Genomic DNA, 27,612 nt, shown 5'->3' on the forward strand with positions numbered 1-27,612 from the left:
ATCGAGCATATTTATTTTTTATAACAGTGCTGTCTTTGTCATAGTCACAGAGGATGTCATTTAAAAACGTTAGTTTGTGATACGGGTTCACATTTGAAATGGCATGGTTTCTTTTTAAAACGTTTAAAATGGAGCCCTAAAACAAATTAAGGCTTGAAAATATAAGAGCTTTAAAAAAAAAAAAACGTTTTAACAATTTGTATTTTTTTAGCAGGGCATTTACAACCTGAGAACTGGTGGTTTACGTCAACTGCACTTCTATTTCTAATTTATTTTTCTATTGTTCTTTTTCTCACATTTTTAATCAATCTTATTGCTGTTTTATTCTTTCTTCATGATGTTATTATAATACTAAACTAGTACTTTATTTATCAATTTAGTCATATTGCGTTCTTAATATTATCATATATTTTTATGTTATACATCTTTTCAATAAAACTTCGAAAGGTTCCCCTGATTAAAACTTTACCCAAATATAAGCGAATATGCAATTGTGGCGAAAAGGTTAGAATATATTTCAACCGCATTTTGTAGATTCACAAACGCGTTTGGTCCTGACTCCTGCGAGCATCCGTAGTGCGTCGATGAGGATGCGACCACGTGATCCATGTAATACTTGTGCTTTCTGTTCTTCAAATGCCACCTACTATGCTCACAAACTCCCTTAATAAGTGTTGTTTTTTGGCATTGCGCAGTTAATAGTTGTTTAAGGGCTACTTTTAAACACTTAGACAAAACTATCACCAGGTATTTCTCCCGTTTCCAGAAACTTGTAAGGATTTATAAGTTGTTATATCAGCCTAGCTGTTCCACCTGGACACTTGTCAACTGACGGTCACTTGGTTGTTGTGAGTCTGGAGAGGAGGGGAAAGTAAACGGGGTAAGATGTGCTTATAACTGTCATTCAAAGATTGTTTGACATTTGTAGCAACTGGTCTTTTATTTAGCCCTATGCTGTAAACAGATCTGACTTCATGCCGAAAAAGGAAAGGCCTCTGATTTATGCTGTCTGTCAGTTAGCACAGTCTGATCATTTGCTTCGGTTCAAGTGTTATTGTGTGTTCTGTTAAAGTGGTTACCTATTATTAATTATTATTTTGTATACGTTCTCAATCCTCGTATTCCTAATGACGTCATTAAAAGTCATGCTTGACATTCTGATGCTAGTGACACTGTAGGTTTTGGCCCCTGTTACGATGAAATAGGTAAATCAAATATTCCAATTAGAGGATTAACATAGTTGTGTATGATCGTGTGGTTATTGACCGCTGGTGTTTGTGTTTTAGCAATAAATGCAGATCTTTAAAATATAGTCAGTCATCAAATGGATCTTGGATCTTTTAAAACTGGTTGCCCACCGTTTGACACACCCCTTTCAGGTCTTGAAATACTCTACAGGTACATCTAAAAAAGTTGGAATATCGTGAAAATAGTCAATCGTTTTTTCACTCATTTCAGAAAGTTAAACTCATATATTATATAGATTCGTTACACATAGAGTGAAATATTTATGATTATGGCTTACATATAATGAAAACCCACAATTCAGTGTCTCAAAAAAGTAGATTATTTTTTGAGATCAATCAAAAGAAAGGATAATTTAAAAAGAAATGTCAGGCTTCTGAAAATTATGTTAATTTGTATGCACTCAATATTTGGATGGGCCTCCTTTTGCATGAATTACTGCATCAATGCGGCATGGCATGGAGGCAATCAGCCTGTGGCACTGCTCATGTGTAATGGAAGCACAGGTTGCTTTGATAGCGGCCTTCATGTCATCTGCATTGTTGAGTCTGGTGTCTCTCTTCTTCCTCTTGACAAGGTCAGGCGGGTTTGCTGGCCAATCAAGCACAGTACTACCATGGTCATTGAACCAGCTTTTGGCACCTTTGGCAGTGTGGGCAGGTGCCAAGTCCTGCTGGAAAATGAAATCAGCATCTCCATAAAGCTTGTCAGCAGAAGGAAGCATGAAGTGCTCAAAAATTTCCTACTAGATGGCTGCGTTGACTGTGGACTTCAGAGAAAACAGTGGACCAACACCAGATGACATGGCAGCACAATCATCACTGACTGTCGAAACTTCACTATGGACTTCAAGCAACATGGAGTCTGTGCCTCTCCACTCTTCCTCCAGACTCTGGGACCTTGATTTCCAAATGAAATGCAAAATTAACTTTTATCTGAAAATAGGACTTTGGTCCACTGTGTTTTCTGAAGTCCACAGTCAAGCAACCATCTACCAGTACATTTTAGAGATCTTCATGCTTCCTTCTGCTGATAAGCTTTATGGAGATGCTGATTTCATTGTCTAGCAGGACCCGGCACCTGCCCATACTGCTAAAGGTACCAAAAGCTGGTTCAATGACCATGGTGATACTATTCCTAATTGGCCAGCAAACACGCCTGACGTGAATCCCATAGAGAATCTATGGTGTATTGTCAAGAGGTTGATGAGTGACACAGACCCAACAATATAGATGACCTGATGGCCGCTATCTAAGCAACCTGGGCTTCCATTACACCTGAGCAGTGCCACAGGCTGATGCCTCCATGCCACGCCACATTGATGCAGTAATTCATGCAAAAGGAGGCCCAACCAAATATTAAGTGCATAGAAATGAACATTCTTTTCAGAAGCCTAACATTTCTGTTTAAAATATATATATTTTATTGATCTTATGTAATATTCTAATTTTCTGAGGCACTGAATTTTGGGTTTTCATTATCTATAGGCCATAATCATCAACTTTTCAAGAAATAAAGACTTGAAATATTTCACTCTTTATGTAATGAGTCTATATAATATATGTGTTTCACTTTGTAAAATGATTGAAAAAAATCTTATGTAAAAGTTTTCCCTGTGTTAATTTCTTCATGCCTTAAATGACTTAAATTGAAACTCTACACCCTTGCTTCAAATAGTACACATGCATTAATGAATATGCAAATTATCTCCCGCCTCCATTCAATCACATGAGCTTGTACCATTGATATAGGTACACAGATGCATCTTATGACATGTGAGCAGCTTGTGCTTGTGTTGCAGAAGCAGTGCTGAAACGGCAGCGATTGTTTCAGTGCCGAGACTTTGTGGCAACTTTTTTTTAAAGAGGCTAGCGGCGAATGAGTTAAATTTGTGAATTTGCACATGGTTTATCTTGAAGCATATTAAAAACTACACATATACATATAAACAACATTAAAAACTTGATTTTCACCACAGGGGGACTTTAAAAATTGTGTCTGCCCTCACCAACAACATAATAATCTCTTAGCTGTTACTATGTATCACATTTCAGTGTTGCTTAGGAACCACTAGGAAAGAAAGTGTAATATTTTTTTAATCAACATGTATTTCTTAAAATTAAAAAACACCTTGACCTTTTGAGATGATTAATTTAAGAGTCTTCAAAAACCCAATTTAAACTGTGCAGTGGGCTCACATTTTCAATATGTGACTTTTTTTCCTAGATACAAATGCGGCTGAAAGACCCCTTCTCTTTAAGAAGCGCAGACATGACCAAGCGGTCAAACAAGCCAAAAAAGCCTCGGGATGAAGACTCTTCCGATGAGGTCGGCGGTAAGGATGCCATTTCTCACGTTGTTCAAGGGACATCTGGTTCCTGGATATATGAAACATGAACATGTTCTTTAGTATATATAAAATATAAGATTATTCTTAAGATAAATAATAGGAAGCAAAGAATGTTTCTTAAAGAAGTAGTTTACTTCAAAATTTTCCCCCATTGACTCTTCGTAGTACACTACAAAAATGACTTTCTTGCTTAGACTTTTTTTCCGGTTTCCCAGTAAAAATGTATAAACATTCTTCAATCAAGAAGCATTGTCTTGATGAGCTAAACTGACCTAAGAAAATAAATCTTGTTTTTCGTAAAAAAAGATGAAATTTCAGTGAATTTGTGCTTAAAAAACTAAACATTTTTTTACTAAAAACAAGACTTTTGCTCTTCAAGAAAATGCATCTTGATTCAATAATTTGTAGAGATTTTTACTGGAAAACAAGAAAAAAGACTCCGTAAGAAAGTGTTTTTTTGCAGTGTAGGAATAAAAAAATAAGGCAGTTAAGAAGTATTTTTCTATTAAGAATGTTTTGTGAATCTGCCCCTGATGCTTGAAATCACAGACAAATTTCCATCACATTTTAGACATGACAGGATCTAGCATGTATGTAGTTCCTCGGTCATAACACCAGGCATTCGGTTCAAGATTATTTATGTAATAGTACTCAAACAGAGTTGTAAGGTCTGCAGTGAAGATGTATGTTTTTATGCCATTTAGGACTGACATGTCAACATGTGAGCAGAGCTGTGGACCTCAGTTCGGTGAAGAAGGCAGTGACGGGCAGTCTATGGTCTGTCTGCTCGGAATGCCTTAAAGAGAGAAAGATGTTTGAGGGCGATGCAGCAGGAGTTCATGACATCCTTGTTTGCCTCAAGTGTGGCTTCCAGGTAAAAATAAAAAAAAATGTTTTGCTATTATGTTTTTATAGCATTTCACCAAAACACCTGAGACATTATGTAATAATTAATGTATAATCTACACAATCTATTTGTCCGATCTAACACTATAGAATAATTTGTATATAATTAATGTAGTATTTTGCAATTGTACCTGAATTCCCCACATCCTTATTCAAATGACATATTTGTCCTGATGAAAGGATCTAAGTTTGCTCATTCACTAATGCAGGGATGTAACCAGGCAGAATCTCAGCATTCTACAAAACACCAGCAAGCCCATCACTCGGATTCTCACTGTATCACCATCAGCCTCAGTACATGGAAGGCCTGGTAAGAAAACACAACTTACGAGGCAGCATTTTATATGATCCTTGTTTAAGTCATTTGATTCATGTGAGTCTGGGGTTTATGTAATAGATTATCAAATGTGCTTTGGCAGGTGCTTTGAATGTAATGAAGAGCTCTCCACTCACTGCAATAAGAAGGCACTCGCTCAGACTCTAGACTTCCTCCAGAAGCACTCGGCAAAAACCACCTCAGGTAGTTCTTATTCAACATCTGATTTCCATCTAATAATGTTATTAACAGTCATTACACTGGTGCGGGGGCTGATTCTCCTCTGAAAATAGAAACCTGAAATTGCTTTATTTTTGATTCCCAAGTAGAAGGTTACAATGTTTTGTTTATGCTTAATATGGTCTCTTTGTATACTTTGTTTTACTTTAACGAATTCTCAACTGAAAGCACTGCAGTGATGTCATCTATATACATTTCTGCTGTATTTCTTCTCTCCTGTATTCAGTTTAATGGTTGGAAAAAAACTTGCAAACCAAATAGATTTAACAGTTATTTTCTACATGGCGCCTTACAAACACTTGTTTACTTGTTGCTTTGTTAATTTGTTATTTTATTAAATCCAACGATCACAGTAATTTTTGTGGAAAAAACGTTTAACTCGACATATTAACATATGTCGTTAATATGTCAATGACATATTAACCTCTGTGATATTACAAGGCTCTCAGTCTTTAAATAGCTCATCTGGTGGAACGTGACAGATGATGCTACCAGGTCATGGGTTCAATCACAGGGAATGCATGGATTTGTGAACATAATATGGATATATACTTCGGATAATAGTAGCTGCCAAACACATAAGTTATTTTATATATTTCCAGTCAGTTTGTTTCTTGTCAGAACTGGCAGACAGCCATCTGTCGTACTGTAGCTCCCTGGTTCCACCTAGAGTTCCAGCTGCTTTACTGCCTTGAACAAAATATAAAACAACCTTTTGCAAAAGATGCTTATGATTTAATTAAGTTGTGCTAAATGAAGGAGGCTGTGGGGTTATTTAAGGAACACACTAATATTTTAAAATATATCCTCTGATATGACTTTTTGAGCTCAGTGTGAGAAGCGGTCTTGTGTGATTTTTCAGTCCCGGTTAAGAAATACCATGAATGTGCTGTTTTCAGGGTTATGTACATATGTTGGATCAACGGCATGCAGACAGAGAGAAATCAAATTTAGCATAAGCTACCTAATTTGAGCTCTTATTAAGTTATTTCAGTTGGTTAAGAATCATCTGTTAGATAACGTATTAGTGATCTTTCTCCCCTAAAGCAAAACAAAACTTCGTTTTTTTGAGGGAACTTTGATTCTTGTGCTGTAATTATTTGGGATGGTGTTTGCCGCTTTGAAAGATTCGAAATCTCATCCTCAAATATTACAGAACTATCATTTTCTTGTTAGTAGACAACTAATGAAATGCATTCAAATGTTCTACCCTGTGTTCCTGCTTTGGTGGAGTGGAGCTAAGCTCAGTCCGACTGGTCTCCTGTCAGTCTCGGGTCTGTGCGACTCAGGGTCTTGCTGCAGAAGCTGTGCTCCAATTCCTTTAATGCCGCATGGCTGCGCTCATTAATGCCATTAGGCGCTTGAGTGCTGCTCCCCGCTCAGATTCCCTAAAGAACGGCTGCAGCTGTGAGGAGACAGGATCCTGTGCTTTGCTCCTCCCCCTGCCCTGCCGCATCTCCCTTGATTCCTCTTCTCAGTTGAAACCTTTAGGGGAGGGTCTTAGGAAAGGTCAAATGTTGCGAGGGTAGCTCAAGATATATATGAAAGCTGATTTAAGAGTTTTACTTTCAGCTTAGCGGGCTGTCAACATGATATTTTAGCTTCAACTTAGCAGGACGTTTTATTATTGTCAACTTAAGTTAATGTCTTTTGGTACTAACTTCGATCTGTTTGACTTGACGAACACAGAGTAAACCCTCTAACCAGTCGCACTGGGTGGTATTCCTCTGTTGAGGACCAGAAGTTAGCTGGTGGTGGTCCGTGGTGCTGGGGCAGTGCCGTGCCACCTCCGGCCCACATCCTTCATACTCGGCTCTTTAAATTACCTGTTGCCATTCTTCTGTGTTCATTGTTCCTGGAAGGCTGGCTCAATAAGGGAGAAATGGGCGGCCATTGTGACTGCAAAATGGACTGGCGCTGGCATAGAGGAGCTGGTGAAATTGCATTTCTGCGATATTTGAAGGCCAGGTTTTTTTAGACAGTGGCTATTGTCGCATTCGCTTTTTCTCATAGACCCACATCACAAAAGAGCCCCAGCAAGAATTTTCCAGAATCCATAATAGTTTTCCACAACAAGAGCGGGGAGAAGAAAGAAAATCTATTAACTGCGCTCTCTCACCAAAAAGGCCTTCAGCTCAAGTACCAGAGTCTGGGTAGAAAGAGACTTGACCTCAGAGTTCCAGGCTTGTGCTTGAAACACAGCTGGGGTGGCTTTATTTTGAGGAAATTAAATTGTTTTTCACTCAATAGGCCTCTGAGTCTGGCATGTACAGCAGTTGATTCTTCATTTTCTCGTATTGGTTTTTGGGTTGGTTTTATTTATTACCGTTTTACACATCATTTCATATCTTATTAAGTGGGTATACTGTATACATTTTTGTCCTGTGAATGTCTTGTATTAAAGGGGTGATATGACACTGTTGAAACAAATATAATCATTTTTTTTTTAAGTTATGCAATACAAAAACGCTGTTCTTCCCACATACCGTGCGTGTTTGTATCTCCTCTTTGCCCCGTCTCACTGAAACCATGGATTTTAACAAAGCTCATTGCTCTGGAAAGCGAAGTGTGCCTTTATTGGCCAGTAAACCGGTGCGTAGTGATTGGTCAAATACTGCAAGCGTCTAATGAAAAGTAACTGCTCTTACAATATTTGGAACATCAGGTTCCAAAGCAATCGTACTGACAGATACGCCCACCTTTCTTGCGTATACATTTGGTGGTCTAGTCAAAGCATACCACGAAGTGACGTAGATTTGTGGGGGTGTGGTTACACGAAGCGTTTCAGGCAGGTCTGGGTGAGCATCCATTTCTAGATAGAATGCATCTTTTGTTCCGACACTTTAATTTTACGTGACTTATACATGCATGGGCAACTAATAACACATCAAAGACACAGAAAAACACGTATTCGAGCGATATGATATGGTATTTCAAATGTAATATGACCCCTTTAAAGTAATATTACATAATATTTCTTATAATAACAGTGGTGGGGATAGATATGACAAAAACAATACTTTAATAAATTGTTTGTGTAGTAACTCATTGGGAATATTTATCATATGTAGTGGGCGCTTTTGACTCCAGCTCTCTTATGGATGTGGGTGCATTACACTTAAAAACAGGTTAATCCTGTTTTATGACTAAAAATGTCATTGGTTTACGTGTTTTTGTGCTTGGACACTTGATGCACAAGAAAGTGGCGCTAGTGCGGATGATACACGCATTTATATTCTGGCCGTGTTTCTGGGGTCTTCAACTGTTCTATGACGATACTTCTGCAAATATAGATACAATGGTAGATAAGAATTCTTATGTTCACATTACATGGAAGTTGCATCGTACTCCAAATGATCCAAAGTATTTTTTTCTTTAGCTACGTATACACTATATATTTAAACCACAGGTTCAAGAACTTAAGGTTTTACTGTATATCTAATGTCTTGTTGATTAGAGGATGTTGGCCTCGGGTGCGAGAATGCTCTTCTATGTAGGTCAATCCATGGCCAGCATGTGAGCCACAGTTTTTATGTGTGTGTTCACTAACAAACAAGACGTTGGTTGGCTTTGGCCTCAGATGGCAATGCAGTGCAGTTTTCATGCCCGGTGGTCACAACAAATTAACGAATTAATAAGACATTTGGTGTTGCTTGGTCTTCCTCATGAGTGCTCGTGGTCTTCAGCCTGAGGATAACTGTCCTTTACTTTGTGGATAAAACAGTGTGCGTGTTCACCGCATTCAGTGCTGTCAATATATGCTTGACAGAGAATGCTTCCCTGAAACCAAGCTTAATGTCAGCTTGATAAACAGCCTTGTTTTCTCTTACCATAATTTACCCAGAAACCTCCGCCACTAAAGTTTCTCCATCAGGTTGCATTATATTTATTATGCCTCAAAGCATCTATAGGAGTCCTTGTCTTCCTTGACAGTTTGTCAGGGGTCCATGTCCAGTATTGTGATATTTTTGAAATTGTGCGTTTATCTAATTATCTCTTAAATTAGGTAATTCATTAATTTGGTATTTCAATTGATTTCATATAACATCATTTATAGCACAAAAGTCTTTCCCTTTTCGTATGATTTTCATTAAGGATACTATCCGTGTCTGCAGCTCTTTCTTTTTGCCACTTGTGTGTTTGGAGAGGGTCTGGATGGGCATGAGTGGATCGTTTAGGATGCCCGGGGGACATGCTCCACAGTGTCACTGCTGCCCATATTCGGTGGCTGAGCAAGGAGAGCCAGGTGGTGGTGCTGAGTATGGGACAGTCAAGCGTGGCCGTGGTGCGTGCTGACATTTGCCTTCACTAACTGCTGCAGGGAGAGGAAAAGTCTGTTTTTCCATATGCTTGATCAGGGCACTGTTCCCCCCTCACCCACCTCCCCCAGTCCCCACTATTCATCTCCTTCCCTGGCTGACTGGCAGATGGCACTGTGAACATTGTTTACCTTGATCGACGGTCCCAGATGCAACGTGGCTCCATAGGCATTCCCACTCTGGACATTTGTTTCTCATGTTCGGGGACTTTCAAAACATCCATATACACTAAAAGTGACATTATTTTCCATTATTTTTTTCACTCAACTTGTTTTCTCCAGTTGTGCTGTGTGTCACCGTTGTCCGCACTTGTTGGCATCACAGTGATTTTCAACATATGGGCTCTCTCCCAAATGGCTGTGTGGACACAGACAAGCTTCCAGATGTTTCATTGTAGAGCTCCAGATGCTTTTTGGCTCCACTTAGGAGCAGCGGCACTCGGGTCTATTGTTTTGACGCCTGATTACACCCCGTGAGAAAATCACAGAGGGCACAGAAGCTGCCCACTTTTTTTTTAAATAGATTTTTCCAAGCCAATGTCGTGTTACTGCTTAATACCGGGGCGGATTGTACAGCGGGTGCCTTGGGATCTGCATCCAACATTTGGGCTCTGGAGACCATTGTTGCTTAAAGGAAAACCAATTTATTTCCTGAATTAGAGAACGTGGGTTGACCTTGAGCTTCCCTGAAATGTGACAATGCAACTGTGTGGATTGTTGGGGAGAGGGATGAAAATGAAGTGCCGGAATGGTGGTTTAACCTGAAAGAGGCTTTAAGACGTAGAGTTGTGTTTTATTCAGCCATCACATTCTGGTTCTAAGAAATAACATTTCCACCATTCAGTGTCATTTGGTTGTGGCTGATATATCGTTACAAATGTGTAAAGAGTGTGTTGTATACCTATTGCAGTCTGACTGTATGTAAACATCATCTATGTGTCAGCTGGGTGTATTTGTCAAGCAGAGAGATTTTTCTGAGAGAGGTCTTGAGTTGACCCCAGTCTGACATGTCGAATTTTGTCGATTCTATTGGACATTTGGGAATGCATTGTAAGCGTTATATACGTGGTTTGGTTTTGTGTAGGTTGTCAAAAAGATGACCTTCAACCTTCTGTCTGTACAGTTTGTGGATCAATGCAGAAATCAATACACACCAAGGCAAATATACCTCACACCTACTTGTAGTGTGCTGCCACTCTCTGTTTCTTGTAGTAGTTGGAAAAGGCCACTTTTAACTCTTTAGTTACTTTTTTGAAAAGGCTTAACTGCATCAGCCAAAGAAAAATGTTCATCAAAAAAACTGACATTGTAAGATATTTGATTACGGACTGGTCGGAGTAGAGAATTGTTTTTCATAAAATAAAAATGAAGAATCACATGAACATGTTAAACAGGGAAACTTAGCGATTGGACTGGTTACAGAGCAAGTATGTTCGTTATCCTGCGATAGTTCTGCTGATGCAGAAATGGCAGTATGTAACAGTGTCAGTGGTGAGTTTTTTAATAGAGACAAACAGCATGCTGACGTGTCATTGTAAGCGCCCGGGGTGCCTGCAGTTCTTAAGTTCATTAATGCTTCATTTGACAGAACACCACTTGTGTTTTCTTTTACAAATGGTGCCATACATGTGGATCCAGTTTAAAAAGATTAATTTAGTGTTTTTATAAAAATATACGCAAGGCCTTTATAAGGAGTCATTATAAGGGATTTTGCACTACAAACACATATTTTTCAAATGTTTTTAAATACTAAAAAGTGCTTGTCAACTTAGTATTTAATCACTTTTTATTGGTTAGATATTTGCAAACCCCAGTGAAACACATAAAGGGTCAATATACAATGTTTGAAAGGACAGCAGGGACATTCAACATTAATATTCTGCATTCATTAATGATCTGTGTAGCAAACAATTACAATATTATATAAAATAATCAATCTGATTGAGCCTTTTTCTTTACGTTTCAGTTAATTTTACTGGTCTTGAATAATTGATTGTTCCTGTAGCCCTATTGGTAGGTCATGGGTTCGATCCCAACGTTAATAAAACGTATACCTTGCAGTTCACTGTAAGCCACGTTGATGAAAGCGTCTGCCACATTAATAAATGTAAATGAAATCAGGTTTTCTTCTGTGGGACTCGGAGTGCTTCCATTAGAATTATCATGCAGGTTGCTTTCTTCTCTCCTGAGTGTTTAGAACAGTGCACCCGTCATTTCTCCTGAGTTTTGCTGTGTTTGTGCAGAAAATCTCCCGTTCTCTCTCTGCGGGCCTTGTGTTTGGCCGTCTGGGCCAAGAAGCTCCTGCAGAGTCCTGGCTTTAGCGGGGAGCAGCTGGGCTTGCTCCACGCTCCCTAACCAGCGAACTCTAATCCAGCTGTCATCTGCAGACTCTCCCAGCTGCTACCCAGCATGTTAACCCATTTCTCCTGCCGAAAAATCAAGCAGGCCACACTGGGCCAGGTCCAGTCCAGAACGCATATTTGTGTAGCAGAGTTGTTGTTTTCATCTCAGACTTGTCCTTTGACATCAGAGAAGAATAAAGTTTTTTTTCCCTCACTCTTCTTGTAATGACAACTTTTTAAAATGCAGAATAGAAACTTTTGTTTTTCTTGTCTTTCTTCTTTCATCTGTTAATATGAATATCCTGTTTTATAGGAACAACCTCCAAAATCATCAAGCTCAGAGAAGAACCAACAGAGTATGTCGACTCTCAGAGAGGAAAGAGTCCGGTGAACAGCACACTGATCCCTGTGAAGGGCATCAACAACCTGGGCAACACCTGCTTCTTTAATGCTGTCATGCAGGTAGCTCATATACAATATCTTGATGTACTTGGATTATAATGTGGCATTTCTGAGAATGAAGCCAAACTTAATAACCTTTGCAGGAATTTAAGAATAAGACAAGAGTACTAAAGTACTAAAGACTAGAAAAAAGGTTTAATTGTGAAGAAGTGAATGATTTGAGAACTAAGAAAGTGTCCTGCAGAACCTCTGCTGTGACCGATATAAAATAAGATGATATGTCAGTTTAGGTAATTGCAGCCGAGCTTAAACCTTGACATGATTTAATATCTATTTTTTGTTTAGCATACTAAAGATATTAGAAATATTGAGAAATTTAAGATAAATTTGTCTCTCTTTATCCTTTTTTTATGTCGGTGTAGAATCTCTCCCAGACTCACATGCTGAACGACCTGATTCAGGAAGTCAAGGAAAAAGGACATAAAATAAAGATCTGCCCTAATTCTGAAAATACCTTGGTATGTTATACGTCCCCACCTGTCACGGACTGCTTCAGACTCTGGCCTCTCAGGTTTACAGATACACAGCAAAACATTTAATGTGCTTTGCTTCCTTCCAGGGGCCACTAACTGTGACATTGCCCAGCCCAGACCCCCTGACCTCAGCTATGTTCCTGTTCCTTCAAAGCATGAAGGAGCCTGGCAAAGGGCCCGTCTCCCCCAAGATCCTTTTCAACCAGCTCTGTCAGAAGTATGTCTACATTGCCACCTTTTGTAATACCCTCAAAAAAATGTCACCTCACTTGACTGACTGATAAAGTTACAACATCTGTTGCTTCCTGATGATAACTTCCTGATAAACATGTTTCTTCTGAGCTGCTGTTTTCTGCCAGAACCTTGTTTATAATTTTCAGTTCAGCCACCTGATTTATCTTTATTAACAGGCAAGCATGCAGAATATTTGCAATAGGTCACAGTATTTATTAGAAGAAAATGACATATTTATATAGCACTTTGATACCATGTTGCATTGTTTCAAAGCAGCTTTACATTAAATGGAGCAAAGAAAAAACACCTTTACTCATTTTTAAAGGGATAGTTCACCCAAAAATAAGAACTCTGTCATCGTATAAAAAACCTGCTTGTCATTTCAAACCTGTTTGACTTGTTTGAAGATATTTTGAAGAATGTCGTTAATTGGCACTTTTATTTGGTTTTGTGTCCATACAATTGAAGTGAATGGTTGCCAGTCAACAACATTCTTCAAAATATCTTCTTTTGTGTTCTGCGGAAGGAAGGAAGAAAGTGATACAGGTTTGAAATGTCAAGAGGATGAGTAAATAATGCCAGAATTTTCATTCTTCAATCACTTCAAATTTAGTGTATTTGAAGTGTGTCCAGAGTGTTGATTTGTGGTTTTCAAGGTGTCATTTTTTCTTTGAGTACTAGATCTTTGGGTACTAGATGGTTGCTAGGATGTTTCCATCCAAAGTGTTCTGAGAGGTTGCTTTTTGGGCAAAAAGCCTTGATATTGCCGCATCAGAATATTTTGGATTTAATCATTATACTTGTAAGAAAGTATAACATTTTCTAATATCCCAGTATTTTATTTAAGCACTGTTCAACAGCATTTAGCAGTTTTTTTTTTTGAGTATGTAAAAGTAAGAACGGTCATTACGGATAGTTTGGCCGCTCTGGCTGTTGCTTCACGGTGAACAGTTTCCAGGTTATGCTGCTTTAAATTTACTGAACGGCTGGTTGGATGAGTGCTTTTGTGAGTTGTACAACGGTTCACCGGGTGTTGTGTGAACGTGCTGAATGGTTGGGTGGCTGAGGCAGGAGCCTGTCAGGCAGTTGGGTGTCTCTCTGGTGCTGCTGTGATTTGAACTCAGGTACCGTGCCTTTATCAGACCTCTGGGTTCGCATATGTGTACATGTGCATTCAACTAACCTGGCACCAACTAGGCCTGAAACGCAGCTATTTATTCGAGTGTGCAATGTGTGTGTGCTTTGATAAAAGTTGGCTGTTATTGATGCTTCAAAATTGTCAAGATTTAGCCACTTACCTGTAATTGGCCTTTTACTTTTCAAGTCTTATTCAAGTCTGGTTGTAATTACTTTCTTCTTATACACAAACTCTTGCATATACTCTTAATGACACACAAAACTAGTGTTTACACGCGTGAAAGCTTTCACTAAACTGCCTCCCTGCATGCGGACTCGCATTCACGGACCGCACTCAGAGAAGTAACTCACGGTTTATACAGTGAGAGGGGTCAAGTGAGGGCCTTGTGTGCAGCACAACATATCTGTGCGCCTGTGTGATCTAGCATGTCCTTGACAGAAAAGATACTGTTTGTTTAATTTGTTCGTAGCCTAGTAGACAGCGGGTCACAGCTGCTGGTCTGATGGGGTACTTGAACTACTGCGGCTTTCGTAAACATCATCTTGTACGTTTGGCGTGTCGGATAATGTGACGGATGGCGGCTTTTGGAGGTATGGAGGAGACCTTTTTTGAAGGTGGGACAAACACCAACCATAATATGGGTGAAGACCAAGTGGTGTGTGTGTGTGTGTGTTACACAGCTGAGTGCTGTTGGCACTGCTGATTGAGGTCCTGGTCACTCCGCCAGCTGGACAGATCTAAGCGGTACCAGCGCCAGCAGTTATCCAAAGGGTAGCCGACTGTACTGCCTGCTCGACCACACACTGTTTCTGGTGCCAGTGAGGGTCCCAGCCTGTAAACACACATAAATATACATCGATATATATATATATTTATCCTGACCCCTGATTTTAACTCAATTTGATTCATGGACTGCAATTTAAAATCCTTTGGATATTATTGTTTGCATATGTCTTGTAAATGGGTGAATTGGAATGGTAACTATTTCAAGAATGAACAAACAAGTTCTCCTTACCAGGTCACAGAACTTGCACAGAAGATATATTTGCAAATTTAAGATATATTGGGCGAAGGAATGCGGAGAAGAGCAGCGACTCCAAGCACCTTGTCCTACACGCTTGTAGCTTTTACATTGTTTCCCAGGACTCTATTAACAAATTAAAGTCGTCTCAATGAGTATTTATACAGTCATAATTTAGATTTTCTTTGTTAAAACGTGCACTGGTAAATGATTGGCCAACCTCCAAATACCAATATAGATGCAGATCTTGGAGAGAGCAGGCAAGATCTGTATTTTAGTACAATCTTAACATATTTTCTAGCATATGCTTATTCAAGCCTTGAAAATTTAGACGTTTTAAAAATATTTGTAACATTAATTTAAAGGGCTGTCAAATGATTTATCGAGGTTTAATTCAATTTCTATCAGTAAATAATTATTATACATTACAGTTCTCAAATGCTTTATATTAAATGCATAGTGCTGTCAAACGATTAATAGTATCCAGAATTAAAACATGTTTTCTAAATATGATACATGTATATGTATGTGTCTATAAATAAAAAACAATATGCACAGTACACAAGCTTTAAGTATTTATATTTACCACTAAATAAAATTTTACATTCATTTTTATTAATTTATATTTTTCTTAAATATATATATTTATATCACGTATGTGTATGTTTTTATAAATACAAAATGATTTCCACTGTACAGAGACATATATTATGTAAACACAAACTTTCATTCTGAATGCTAGTAATCGCGATTAATTGTAAACCCAGCCAGTCATTTTTTCGTGATTTAGGGGTGGTGTCCCTAAAGGCCTTAAGACTTGTCTGAAAAATATGTTTGAGCTATCTAAACTAAAAACAGCTTGCGCTGACGTATTTTGAAATCAGCACTGCCATTGTTTTATCTTAAAATGCTACCAAGTAATGTTTTGCATGTTTGTAAGGAGTACTTAAACGTCCTTATTTAACTAAGGCCTAGTCCTGATTTTAGTCCCAGAAACCGGCCCTTACTGTTTTACATAAGGCATGCAACACTCTGCGAACTCATGTGTTATATGTTGCCCGTGCATTTATTAGACACGTAAAATTGCAAAAATTCAAGTGTCTGAACAAAAGATGCATTCTATCTAATAGCGAATGCTCACCCAGACCTGCCTTAAACACCTCGTGTAACCACACCCCCACAAATCTACGTCACTTCGTGGTATGATTTGACTAAGACCACCCAAATGTATACGCAAGTGAGGTGGGCATATCTGTCAGTACAATTGCTTTGGAACCTGATCTTCCAAATATGGCGAGATGCGTTACATTTCCGTCACACGCTTGCAGTTTTCGACCAATCACTACGCACTGGTTAACTGGCGAATCAAAGCACACCTCGCTTTTCAGAGCAATGAGCTTTGTTAAAAATCTGTGCGTTTCAGAGAGGCGGTGCAAGGAGGAGGTATTACCAAGCACGGTGGATAATACAGCGTTTTTAACCTCAAATCGTGTAAACACATTGCATTACATCTAAAACAAACAATAAATTCCTTTAATGTCATCTGAGTATGGCCATGTCAGAAATTGAAATCATGAAATTTATGGTTGAAATCAAAATTTGATGCTATTAGGTTTCGTGAATTTAGCCTGCGTTTCACAGACTTGGTCACATTTGGTCGGTGTGTCAGAAAGTATACTGATCTTTGTGGAATGATTTGATAGACAAAAACTGTGGGACAGAAAAACTAATGAATTTGTATATGCCTCATCAAGTCTGCATGTGTGTTAAGTTTTCTGCGTAAGATTCGTGTAGTGCCGTGTTATACGTCGAACTGATGCAGTTAAGCTTGTGTGTTTGACATTGTGATGGGGCTGCCCGGCGTCTGGTACTAACTCATCCGCTGTTAATTGTGTTAGTGGTTACAGCTGTCCGTCTGTGGCAGGGCCATATTGGGTGCACTGCTACAGGCTCCTTCAGCCTTCCCTTCCACTGGAATGAGCTTTTAGAACCCAACCGAGCTCCTCACACCCATCAGCCCTCCTTCAGAACACACCAATCCATTGTTCTATATGAACGTAACTCTTTAACAAATGTGTATTCGTTGTTCAGATTGAATTTGAACTCGATTTATCATGTGACTTGCTGACATATTGAAATCTATTACTGCATGTTGTGGTTATGATGGTGTGGAGGGATGAGAAAAGATGCAGTGAAATAGAAGGGTGGGGGTCGGACCCTCTGTCCCTGACTTGTGGTTGGAGCAGGTGGCTAGATATTTTGCAAAACATCAGACCTTATCAGTCCACGGTAAAGATGTTCCAGACAGTGCACGAGGAAGGATGATGCTTTACTCAGCTGGCCTCGCACAACACATACACATTCTTACACATACGCATAAGCTGGTAATTACAAATAAGCAGCTGGAAAGCCAATTGTCCTAACCCAACACCTTGACCTGCCCCTTTGACCTCGGGTTCATCACCGGGCCGATTGCCCTTCGCCACACCCTGACCAGCTATCCAACCCTAGTGCTAACGCTGCACAACAGGTTGATGCAGGGTCGACTCCAGCTGCACATATGGCCCCCAACAGCTGGCCCACATCTGGTCTGGGCTGCCCAGCAGAGTAGACGTCTTCTAAACGGCCAACACAGTTTTCCGCTTAATTTAGCACAGAGATTGCTGGGAGGAAGGACGAACAGATCTCTTTACGTCCTCGGTTCAGCAGTCTGGCATATTTGGGATGGCCTTGGCTGAGCACGGTCGACTGATGGCTTTTTTAAAAGCGCGGCGCTACTGTTGAAAACAATTGAAAAAACAAACACACAGCTTTACCCTTATAACAAAATGAGAATTCAGGGCTTTACTGAAAAATAAATATATATTGCTCACATTCCAGTCATGTCATTCATTAACTAGAGAAAATCAGTTAAAGCTTGAAATACTTTGTAGGTTTTTGTACGGATCTGTGTGTGTGGCTGTGCGCGACTGACATCACAGATGGTTGAATGAAAATTGTTATGAGGAATATATAATAAACGCCTCTAGGATCCAGAAACCAGCCGAGAGACAGCAAGAGTCATCACAGAAAAGGCCTTGAGAGAAGATTAGGTTCTTTCTTTTCCCATCTTTAGACTTCTATATGCTGCGGATTGCTTTTTGTGTGTGGCTAATTGGTGTTTGCGTAGCTTTGGTTGCTTTTGTTCATGTGGATGTATTTACAATTGTACCAGTGTATTTCTTGTGACAGGAAATCTGATTCTGTGCCTTTTGTGTGTGTGTGTTTGCAGGGCGCCTCGATTTAAAGGTTACCAGCAACAGGACAGTCAGGAATTATTACACTACCTTCTGGACTCTGTGAGAGTCGAAGAGACGAAGGTGAGTGTTTGTTTAGAATCTCTTTTTCCTAAAATGCAGTAACACAAACTGAAAGAATACAGAGACACTTTTTGGGGGGCTGACCTCTGTCGTGTAGATGCATGAGTAGTTTGATAGAGCGGTTCTTTTCTGTTACTTCGGCTTGTGGGGCTCTTATTCTGGATGTGTCCAGCGCCATGGGGCCAACACCCATGCAACCCCACCAGTGGCCCTTGCTGCCCTAAGAAAGCGGGTGCAGAATCGGGCTGCAAGCCCCGGGGCCAGCCAGACCCATTCAGACCCGTGAATGTGGACAGTTGTGCCACTTAGAAACCTTGCAAGTGGCGCGACTGGCCTCATTGTGCACCCTGGGAAACAAGTCAGCTGCTTGCTGAGGCTTTGTGATGGAGCTCTATACCCACCCACCCACCTCCCTCCTTCCCTCCCTCCACACTTATGGGAGGCTGAGATGGAGAACATAGGGAATAATCTGCCTTAAGTGCTTCTGGTTATCTCAGCATGTGTTATTTGAAGACAGTGTAAACTGTATTTCTGTGCTAAGGCAATAAAAAAATATAGGAAAATATACTGTAAAAATAATTTGTTACTCAGTAATTTTGTCTAATTTTGCAGTACAAATGTCTTAAAAGAACTAAATCAAGAGGACTTATCTTTAGTAGCAAAATTACCTATGAACCAATATCTTGTTTTCTGTGGAAAATACTTCAGTGAGTTTGGATTTAAAAAAAGCAAAACTATAATGCCAGGAGAAAATAAACTTGAATTACATTTACTTTATATTTAATTGTCAACATGCAACTTGATTTAAGAATGTTTAGATATTTATACTGGAAAACAAGACAGAAATTCTAAGTAAGAAATCTTTTTTTAAATATCTACATATGGACAAATTACACAAAAACAGGGGGTCCCAAAATTTGCCGCTGTTAGTAAGATTTTTCAATTTTGCATTTTTTAAATGAAATAAATTTATGATTTTACAATATCAGATCAGTTAAAAGTTAAATGGAATAATTTATGTTAGTTTATATGCCATTCATCGGATGCGCATGCGCCAGACCACAAGTTAACTTCCGGTTTGTGTTTGGCCCTTGTCTAATAATACCTAATTATATTTTAGTTAATTTATGTTTGTTTTAATTTATATTATTATTTTACTGTATAATAATTCTATTAAATAAACGATTTGTTGAATTTTGTTGTATGTTCCTTTTATTTAAAAAAACAATTTGTTGAAGGGGTCCTGTAGTTTGGTCTGTGGTAAACTGACATCTAGTGGTTGAGCTTGGTATCGCAGTCTAAATTCAAAATATTGAAGAGACAGGTTTAGCAAAGCAAAGGTTCTTCGGTTTCTTTTGATTGTTATCATAAATAATTTACTGGATCTGTACAGGAAGTTCAGTTGGGGTCCCAAAAGTAACATTTGTTTATGTTGTTAAGATGAAACCGTCTATAAATTTCTTGATTTTGCCATGTCCACCTTTCACTTTAACCTCATGCTGTCAAGCTGGCATGCCATTCACAAGGTTGTGCACAACCTCATGATCCATGTAAGTCCAACATAACTTCAAAATGTTTCAAAGATCATTTGAGGGTTTCTATGGAAGCAAGGAAAAGAACATAACACAAATTGCACAAAAAGCTTATAATTAATTCATGAATCAGAAATTTGCTTGCATTGGATGAATGACCTTGAATCGTAGACATATTTAAATATTAAAAACTATATTTAAGGTTATTAAATTATATTTCCTGTATAATAAAAAATAATTTATTTAATGTTTTACTCTTTCTTTTATTTTAGGTTTTAGAAATCGTAACAAAAACATTATATCCATGTTAAAATTAATTTTCACTTTCACTTAAATGTGGCTCACATTTAACCTCCAGTAGACCTCCGGATAGAATCTTTAACTGTTGAGTAGTTTTAATTCAATTTAATACAGTTATTATACAATGAAATATCAAAATAAATTAAATCCAAAATACATAAAAACACCGACCGGACGTTAACTTCTGAACAGGCACGCGTGTCTGATGAAACAGTCTATATGCAAAGTAAATAACATCATCAAATTCAATCTTAAATAAGGTTAGGTGTTGATTAAGATCTTAAATGAACGATTTATTTTCTTAAAAACACTTTATATTGTGATGTAAACCAGTCACCAAACATGGACACCACAATATTTATGTTGATCGGCCAATAGGATCAGTGCTCACAATATGCTAATCAACATCAATGATTTATCACCAATTAGCTGTTGAATAAAAATGCTTAGAATGAGCCGCTCAAGTGAGCTCAACTTCTGAAGAGTGTGGTGGCCTAGTTATTTTAGGATGCGTGTGTTTGTGTGAATAATTAGTGTGTGATGCGGCGGGGTCCGACATAGACAGGGTTTTTGGGGGGCTGAAGGAGAGGGATTAGCTAGGCTTTTGACCTAAATAGCTCATCCCGAGCGTGGGGACGGGACAATGGAGGAGACCCGTCGAGCCCTATAGCCACCGCCACCACGGCCAATTATCTATTGATTGGTGCTTTACTGTGACGGTGTCGACAAACAGCTCTCTAACCAACAGTCACTGACCATGTCACCTCTCATTAAGACCACAAGAATACTCGTCTTTAGAAGTCGTCATTGCTGTTGTATACACAAAATATACAGTGCATGTGTTTTTATGAAATGCTCGAAGGCCACACGTTTGAATTTTCACCTGAACATGCCTGTGGCCTTGCCTTGTAGTGTCATTTATTTGTGTTGCCATACAAACCTACAATAAATGTTTTTCTGGGAGTAAATCGCGAAGTGTAAGTGTAATGAGGAGAGACTTTTTTTTTTATAGATTTATAGAAATCTTGTTTGTATTTCTCAGTTTCTCTTATAAATAACGTGAAGTCTCTATTATTAAAAGATGTGAACTTTGACTGTGTTGCCAGTATTTAAAGAAGCAACTGTGACAGCCGCTGAGGTTCATTGTTTGATATAATGGCATCACTTTGTGTTTACATTGACAGCGGATTAAAGCAGGCATCCTCAAAGCCTTTAACAACCCCACCGAGAAAACGGCTGATGAAGAGACCAAACGACAAGTGAAGGGTGCTTCATCGTTCATTTCACATCACTCAGAGCAGTATTGCCATCTAGTGACAGCATGTGTTCACTACTAAATAATATTTCAATCAAATCATTATTCAAAATACATCAGATAATTTTTTTCTGCTTAAAAAAACTTGATTCATTTGAGTGCGTTACATAAATCGCTTGTGTCTTCCATGCTTCTTATTAACAGCTTATGGGAAGGAAGGTGTAAAAATGAATTTTGTTGATCGTATTTTCGTCGGAGAACTAACCAGCACCATAATGTGCGAGGAGTGTGAACAGGTAAGCATTTCTTCTTTCTAATGTGTCATATCTAGATAAATATGTTCAAATCGTGATCGCAAGCTTTCTTTTTAGGGCTGTCAAAGGATTAATCGCGATTGATCGCATCCAAAATAAAAGTTTGTGTTAACATAAAATATGTCTGTGTACTGTGAATATTAATGATGTATTTATAAACAAACATACATACACATGTATATATTTATTTACATGTATTTATTTATATTTACCAATAATTTAAATTATGTGTAAATGTTTATACATTTTTATATTTTCTTAAATACTATATGTATGTGTATGCTTTTATGAATACCAAATTAATATGCACAGTACAAATATTTGTTTTATGTAAACAATTTTTTAATCTGGATGTGATCAATTGTGTTTAATCCTCTGACAGTTTCTTAACACTTCACAAACAAAATATAACGAATATATAAGATTCAATAATGTTAGTAAGTTTTTTTTGAATATATCAATCAAAATGAAACCAGAAGTTCCTCCGGACCAGTGTTTACATCTTGCAAAATGGTCTATATTATACTGACATTAATATTAGAATATTTTGTTGTATATGTGTTAAAGCTACTTTCAGTTCTACAATTTTGCGTTCAACATCGGTGTGCTTCACTTCTAGATTTCTACCGTGAAAGAAGCCTTCATTGATATCTCACTTCCCATCATAGAGGAAAGGGTAAGACAATCCACAATGTCATCTGCACACTCCACACTTCTTAAATGAATATCCTACCACATATTAGAACACGTTCCGTATTAAAAACTCTGAATCTTAATGGTTTTGAATCCTCTGGATGGTTGACTGAAGGAAAACTTGTCCATTTTGCTTGCTCAGATCTCTAAACCCACAAACCTGGGTAGACTTGGGAAAAGTGGGCGGGACCAGGATGTTCTGGGCTCCCATGTCGATGACTTATCAACTGCCCATTCACAGGCCAATAGAAACATTAGAAAGGTGAGTGGACAGGTGGGCGGAGCTATTAAAATACAATCTATATGAAGAATTATTTGCAAGTTCAAATATTCAGTGTATTCTATATTGTTTTACATAGTGATGACATCATGCTATTTGTGTAATCTGGGCGAAAATTGAAGATCTAATAGTTGAAAGGCAAGATAATTTAGCATTAAATAGAATGCGCTTGTGCTTATGTATGTGCCGTCAGAAACCACAGAGTCGACATTCGTCCACTTCTCACGATGAGAGGGGAGCAGACTCTTTATCCAGCCGACAAGAGGAAGAGCTCTGTGTGGCTGGGCGTGGCCTAGCCAGTTACCCAACTGATACGACGGGCAGCCAATCAGACTGCAGCGACAAGGATTCCAACTTGGACAGCAGTAATGATGCGGACAGCGAGGCATCTGAAAGTGAATGGTCTCCTCGAAACCCATGCACACCGAGTCACAGTAGCACCTCAGATAAAGTGTTCAACACGACTACACCAACAGCAATGCACAACGTAAAGCCGAATGTGAGCCCAAGCTCAACCACCATACCCTTACTGAGACCTCAACAGGGTGGTGCCGTAGAGCAGCTTGTCAGCGCCGTGTCTAAATTGGGCCTGGTGCACACTTCCACCGACACCCTGCCTGTCAGCCACTGCCCAGATGAGCAGGCGGAGAACCGGGACAAGGAGAAAGATCGTCAGCATCATCAAGGAGCTTTTCAAGCCCTTTGTCACAGCTACACACCCAGTTCCAAAGAGTGCTCTGTGCAATCCTGCCTGCATCAGTTTACCTCTGTTGAGCTGCTCATGGGCAACAACAAACTGCTTTGTGAGAACTGCACTGAGAGGAGGCAGAGACAGCTGAAGAGAAGTAGCAGTGCAGGTTAGAACTTTGCTTATGTAATATATACAGTGTGGGACAAAACTCTGGGATCTGGGAAGTATCTTGGAAGTTAAAAGTTTTTGGGCTATTTTTCAGGTTGCTCCAGCTCTTCGTAGCATGAATAGGGCGATATCATTTTCCAATAGGCAGATTAAAGGCTCTTTACAGAGATACTTCATCCAAAAATGAAACTTCTGTCAACATTGAATTCCTTTGTTCTGATGAACACAGAGAAAGATGTTTGGAAGAATGCTTATAACCAGACAGGTTTTGCCCCCCATGTACTACCATAGTAGAAAAAAATTCAATGGTAGTCAAAAGTGCCCCAGAACTGTTTTCTGTCCCACATTCTTCAAAATGTCTTCTTTTGTGTTCAACAGAACAAAAAATGATCAAAAAATGCTTCCTACTATGGGAGTCAATGAGGGCCAAGATCTGTTTGGTCATAAGCATTCTTCCAAATATCTTTCTCTGTGTTCATCAGAACAAAGACATTTATACAGATTTGGAACAACTCGAAGGTGAGTAAATGAAGACAGAATTGTTATTTTACGGTGAAGGATGCCTTTAAAGATGGGACTTTCCTACGGTTTTTCTTCAGTGAATGTATTTGGGTCAGTGAGGTATAAGGATGCCAATTTAAATTAAAAGGAATTAAGGTTTGAATAACTTCAATAGAAATTATAAAGTCGGCATGAAATTTCTAGTTTTTTCAGTCTGGTACACATCACGAGATGGAAAAAATCTGTTTAAGGCCGACTTTAAGAATGTGGTGTACACATGAATGCAGCTTAAATTTTTTAATGAAGTGATTTTCTTGTTTCTCATCTATGAATTGGCCATGGCCTTAAAAAAAATATGTCATCTGGTGTGAATGTGGTTTAGTATTAAGAGACCTAGTATCTGCGTTTCTTTGAGTTTTGGTAAGCAATCGTCTTTATAATTTTGTTCTATAATTTTGTTTTCTTAAATGAAAAAAATAAACAAACACATTTTTCCTGAAAATCGCATACAACTTATATACATATTTTAAAAATGGCATTCACTTAAGGATACTGTATCATAGATTCATATTTCAGCCACAGAAATTTGATGTATTTTATTTCTAATCAAATAGAATTATTGACATTATTGGTCGCAACACATAATAAACGTTCATTATACGTCATTAACTCATTCGCCACCAGCCTCTTTAAAAAGAAGTTGCCAGCCTATGCCAGCGTTTTTTTTAACATTTTCAACCAACATCTTCATTTGTTCCTTTTTTATCACTCTTTAGATGTGGGTAGGTTTCTTCAAAAATGAAACAGCTGAGATAATTAAAAAAAATTGTCAAAGATTCCGCCCAGATTACACTCGGAACAATCATTAAAAAACGCTAAAACATATATATTCTAGGTTCTGGGATTCTGTACTTTTCCCAGTGGTGTGTAATAATGCCACCTGCTGTACAACAGTACAAACACTGATTGCCGTAAAAACTCGTCTTTGGCGGGGAAAGAGTTAACCCATTTCCAAGTTGCTTTGATTGTACTTCTTACACTTAAGGATTATCACTATATGTGTATTTCAGATAAGAAAGCCGAGAAGGTCTACACCAGTGCCCGTAAACAGATGCTTATCTCCGCCCTTCCACCAGTGGTCACCCTTCACCTGAAACGCTTTCACCAGGTGTGAATCTCAGTATCCAAGCAACTGCGCTTACCTGCATTGTATTTCTCTTAAACACTACTACGTTAACTACTGAGTCTTTTACTGCTCGATATACAATGTAAAGTTTCTTTTGATGAAAAGATCAGTGTTGTCTTTGAAATCATTTGCTGGTTACTGAGCTTTTAAAAATGTATAATAATTGTGAGCAAGGTCACATTTTTTTGTGCTTGAAGTATCGATTGGTCTGTGTTTTTGCAGGCTGGGATGAATCTGAGGAAAGTTAATAGACATGTGGACTTTCCTCTTATTCTGGACCTGGCACCATTCTGCTCTGCCACTTGCAAGGTACAGATCACGGTTATCAACATCAGCCAATACCAGTGATTTAAGATTTCACACAATTCCTCCATGTTATTGATTTTTCTTTCATGTGCTTGCCAGAACCTTGGATCGGGAGAGCGCGTGCTTTACAGCTTGTATGGCATTGTGGAACACAGCGGATCGATGCGAGGGGGGCACTACACTGCATATGTGAAGGTCCGCAACCCTCCACGGAGAACTGAGCAGCGGAGAAACCAGTCAGGTACAATGCTTCTGCCTACCGGAGTTTCCATTAAATCCTCAATATATTTTCTTGATGGCTTCCATTGAAAAGCCTGAAAAACATGTTGGTACACAAAGTATTCCTTCCGTCCCACCATTGGACTCCTAGTCTATACAGCCTTGAAGATGTGGCTTTTCCGGTGAAGGTCAGGCGGTATTATTCAGTGTTGATGTATAGGTGCATTCCTCTCAAGGCTTAAAGAGAAACTTCGCTTTCAGCCACAGAAGGTGGAGTGAAAAGCTCAGAGACAGAGCTGAGAGAATCGATTTTGTTCGCTGGTAGTTAACCACTGTAGGATATATTGTTGCAAGGCTATCGGGAGATTACGTGCTAAATAAAAGCCGTGAAAAGACTACCTGAACAGCAGCAGGCGCAGAAAATGCATTTTGCACCCCTTGTTTCTCTACTCATGTCCCGAGTTGTTGTGTTTCTCTATATAGTAATGTGTTTGTGTGTTTTAGGTCCAAGAGAGGCAAGTTCTGCACCACAAGGTCAGTGGGTTTATGTCAGCGACACCAACGTACAGACTGTACCGGAGTCCAGAGTGCTGAACTCTCAAGCTTATTTACTCTTCTATGAAGAGCTGCCGTAGAACCGCATGAACGTAAGACGTTCAAGATGATCTCTGGCAACGGACAATACCAACTTGGACAACACCTGGCGCATGCCTCTGAATTTTAATGTCAGAAGGATTCTACATACTGTACTAAATACAAGCTTGGCCCCAGGGTCTTATTCATTACTCAACGCTGATCTGAATAGGGATTGGACAATGGGATTAATTATTATAAAAGTAAAATGGTGTTCTAAATTGAAGTTATTTATGACATATTTTTATTTGTCAAAAGGAGACATTTATTTTGCAGGAGTATTTGCAAAATTTGGAATTTACAAAAACATGTATAAAATATGAAATAGAAGTGGAAAATAGGAAAAATGATCTTCGTCATAAGAATATCTTCTTTCTATAATGAAAGGAAAATTTAGCATCATCTTATTTTGCCCTGGATTATACAATATCACACAAACATATATGAAGAGTTGTTTTGCAAAAACTGATGGTTTTGTTGCGCAATCCAAGTAATGTCAATCGAACTTCATTCGGGTTGTTTAGATTGGGTAATATATATACAAACAGACACAACATGTAATGAAGTGTTTAGAGACAATGCTACATTTAAAACATTGCTTTGTCACTCTGTAATAAAAAAGTTTTTTTTTTTTTTTTTTTCTTTGGTTTATAATACAGCTGTAGCTTTCACCGAGTTCTTCAATGTTTCATGACATAGATTTGAATTGCCCCTTTACGGTTTTATGAATTTGTTTGATTCTGAGGTATAACATATTTCATCATATATAGTTCTTATGTTAGGGAGTTGGCGCAATATTCTTGGACTTTATAAAGCAAAGCCTAATTTATGTTGCAGATTTGAAATATTAAATACTGAAATACCCATTCGCCTCATGACTTGTGAATCAGTCCCTGCTGTTTATCAGGGCTATAAGATGTGTGCATGTTTTGAACAAAGTATTACGATCATCAGCATAAAGAATATGGTATATATGTGCTGAATTAGCAATATACATTCTGTTTATCACTGTAGCCTATATAGAATATGTACCATTTTCTATACTGTTCATTTGATTTAATGGCCAGATATTGTAACTCTACATTTGTGGTATCTGAGTCTGCAGGGGTCTTCAAGCTTTTCTTTTACTT

The 27,612-nt window shown here is 38.5% G+C and overlaps 1 protein-coding gene across 2 annotated transcripts; it reads left to right on the top strand.

Annotated features, from left to right (window-relative positions):
- Positions 1 to 27,346, top strand: usp45 (ubiquitin specific peptidase 45). 2 transcript variants are annotated; one of them, XM_056762453.1, is made up of 18 exons: positions 1 to 880; positions 3,472 to 3,580; positions 4,300 to 4,469; positions 4,711 to 4,811; positions 4,921 to 5,021; positions 12,031 to 12,179; positions 12,542 to 12,637; positions 12,739 to 12,869; positions 18,317 to 18,404; positions 21,421 to 21,502; positions 21,696 to 21,787; positions 22,425 to 22,481; positions 22,641 to 22,760; positions 22,972 to 23,635; positions 25,209 to 25,306; positions 25,547 to 25,633; positions 25,730 to 25,871; positions 26,354 to 27,346. In XM_056762453.1, the coding sequence occupies exons 2-18, from the start codon at positions 3,478 to 3,480 to the stop codon at positions 26,482 to 26,484; spliced, it is 2,412 nt and encodes an 803-aa protein (XP_056618431.1). In that variant the 5' UTR covers positions 1 to 880; positions 3,472 to 3,477; the 3' UTR covers positions 26,485 to 27,346. The 2 variants fall into 2 exon arrangements, with proteins under 2 accessions (XP_056618431.1, XP_056618432.1); XM_056762454.1 differs by lacking the exon at positions 1 to 880 and adding an exon at positions 1,309 to 1,398.
- Positions 27,347 to 27,612: the final 266 nt, after the last annotated feature.

The sequence above is a fragment of the Triplophysa dalaica genome, chromosome 12 (genome assembly GCF_015846415.1).
Source record: "Triplophysa dalaica isolate WHDGS20190420 chromosome 12, ASM1584641v1, whole genome shotgun sequence".
NCBI classification, from domain to species: Eukaryota; Metazoa; Chordata; class Actinopteri; order Cypriniformes; family Nemacheilidae; genus Triplophysa; species Triplophysa dalaica.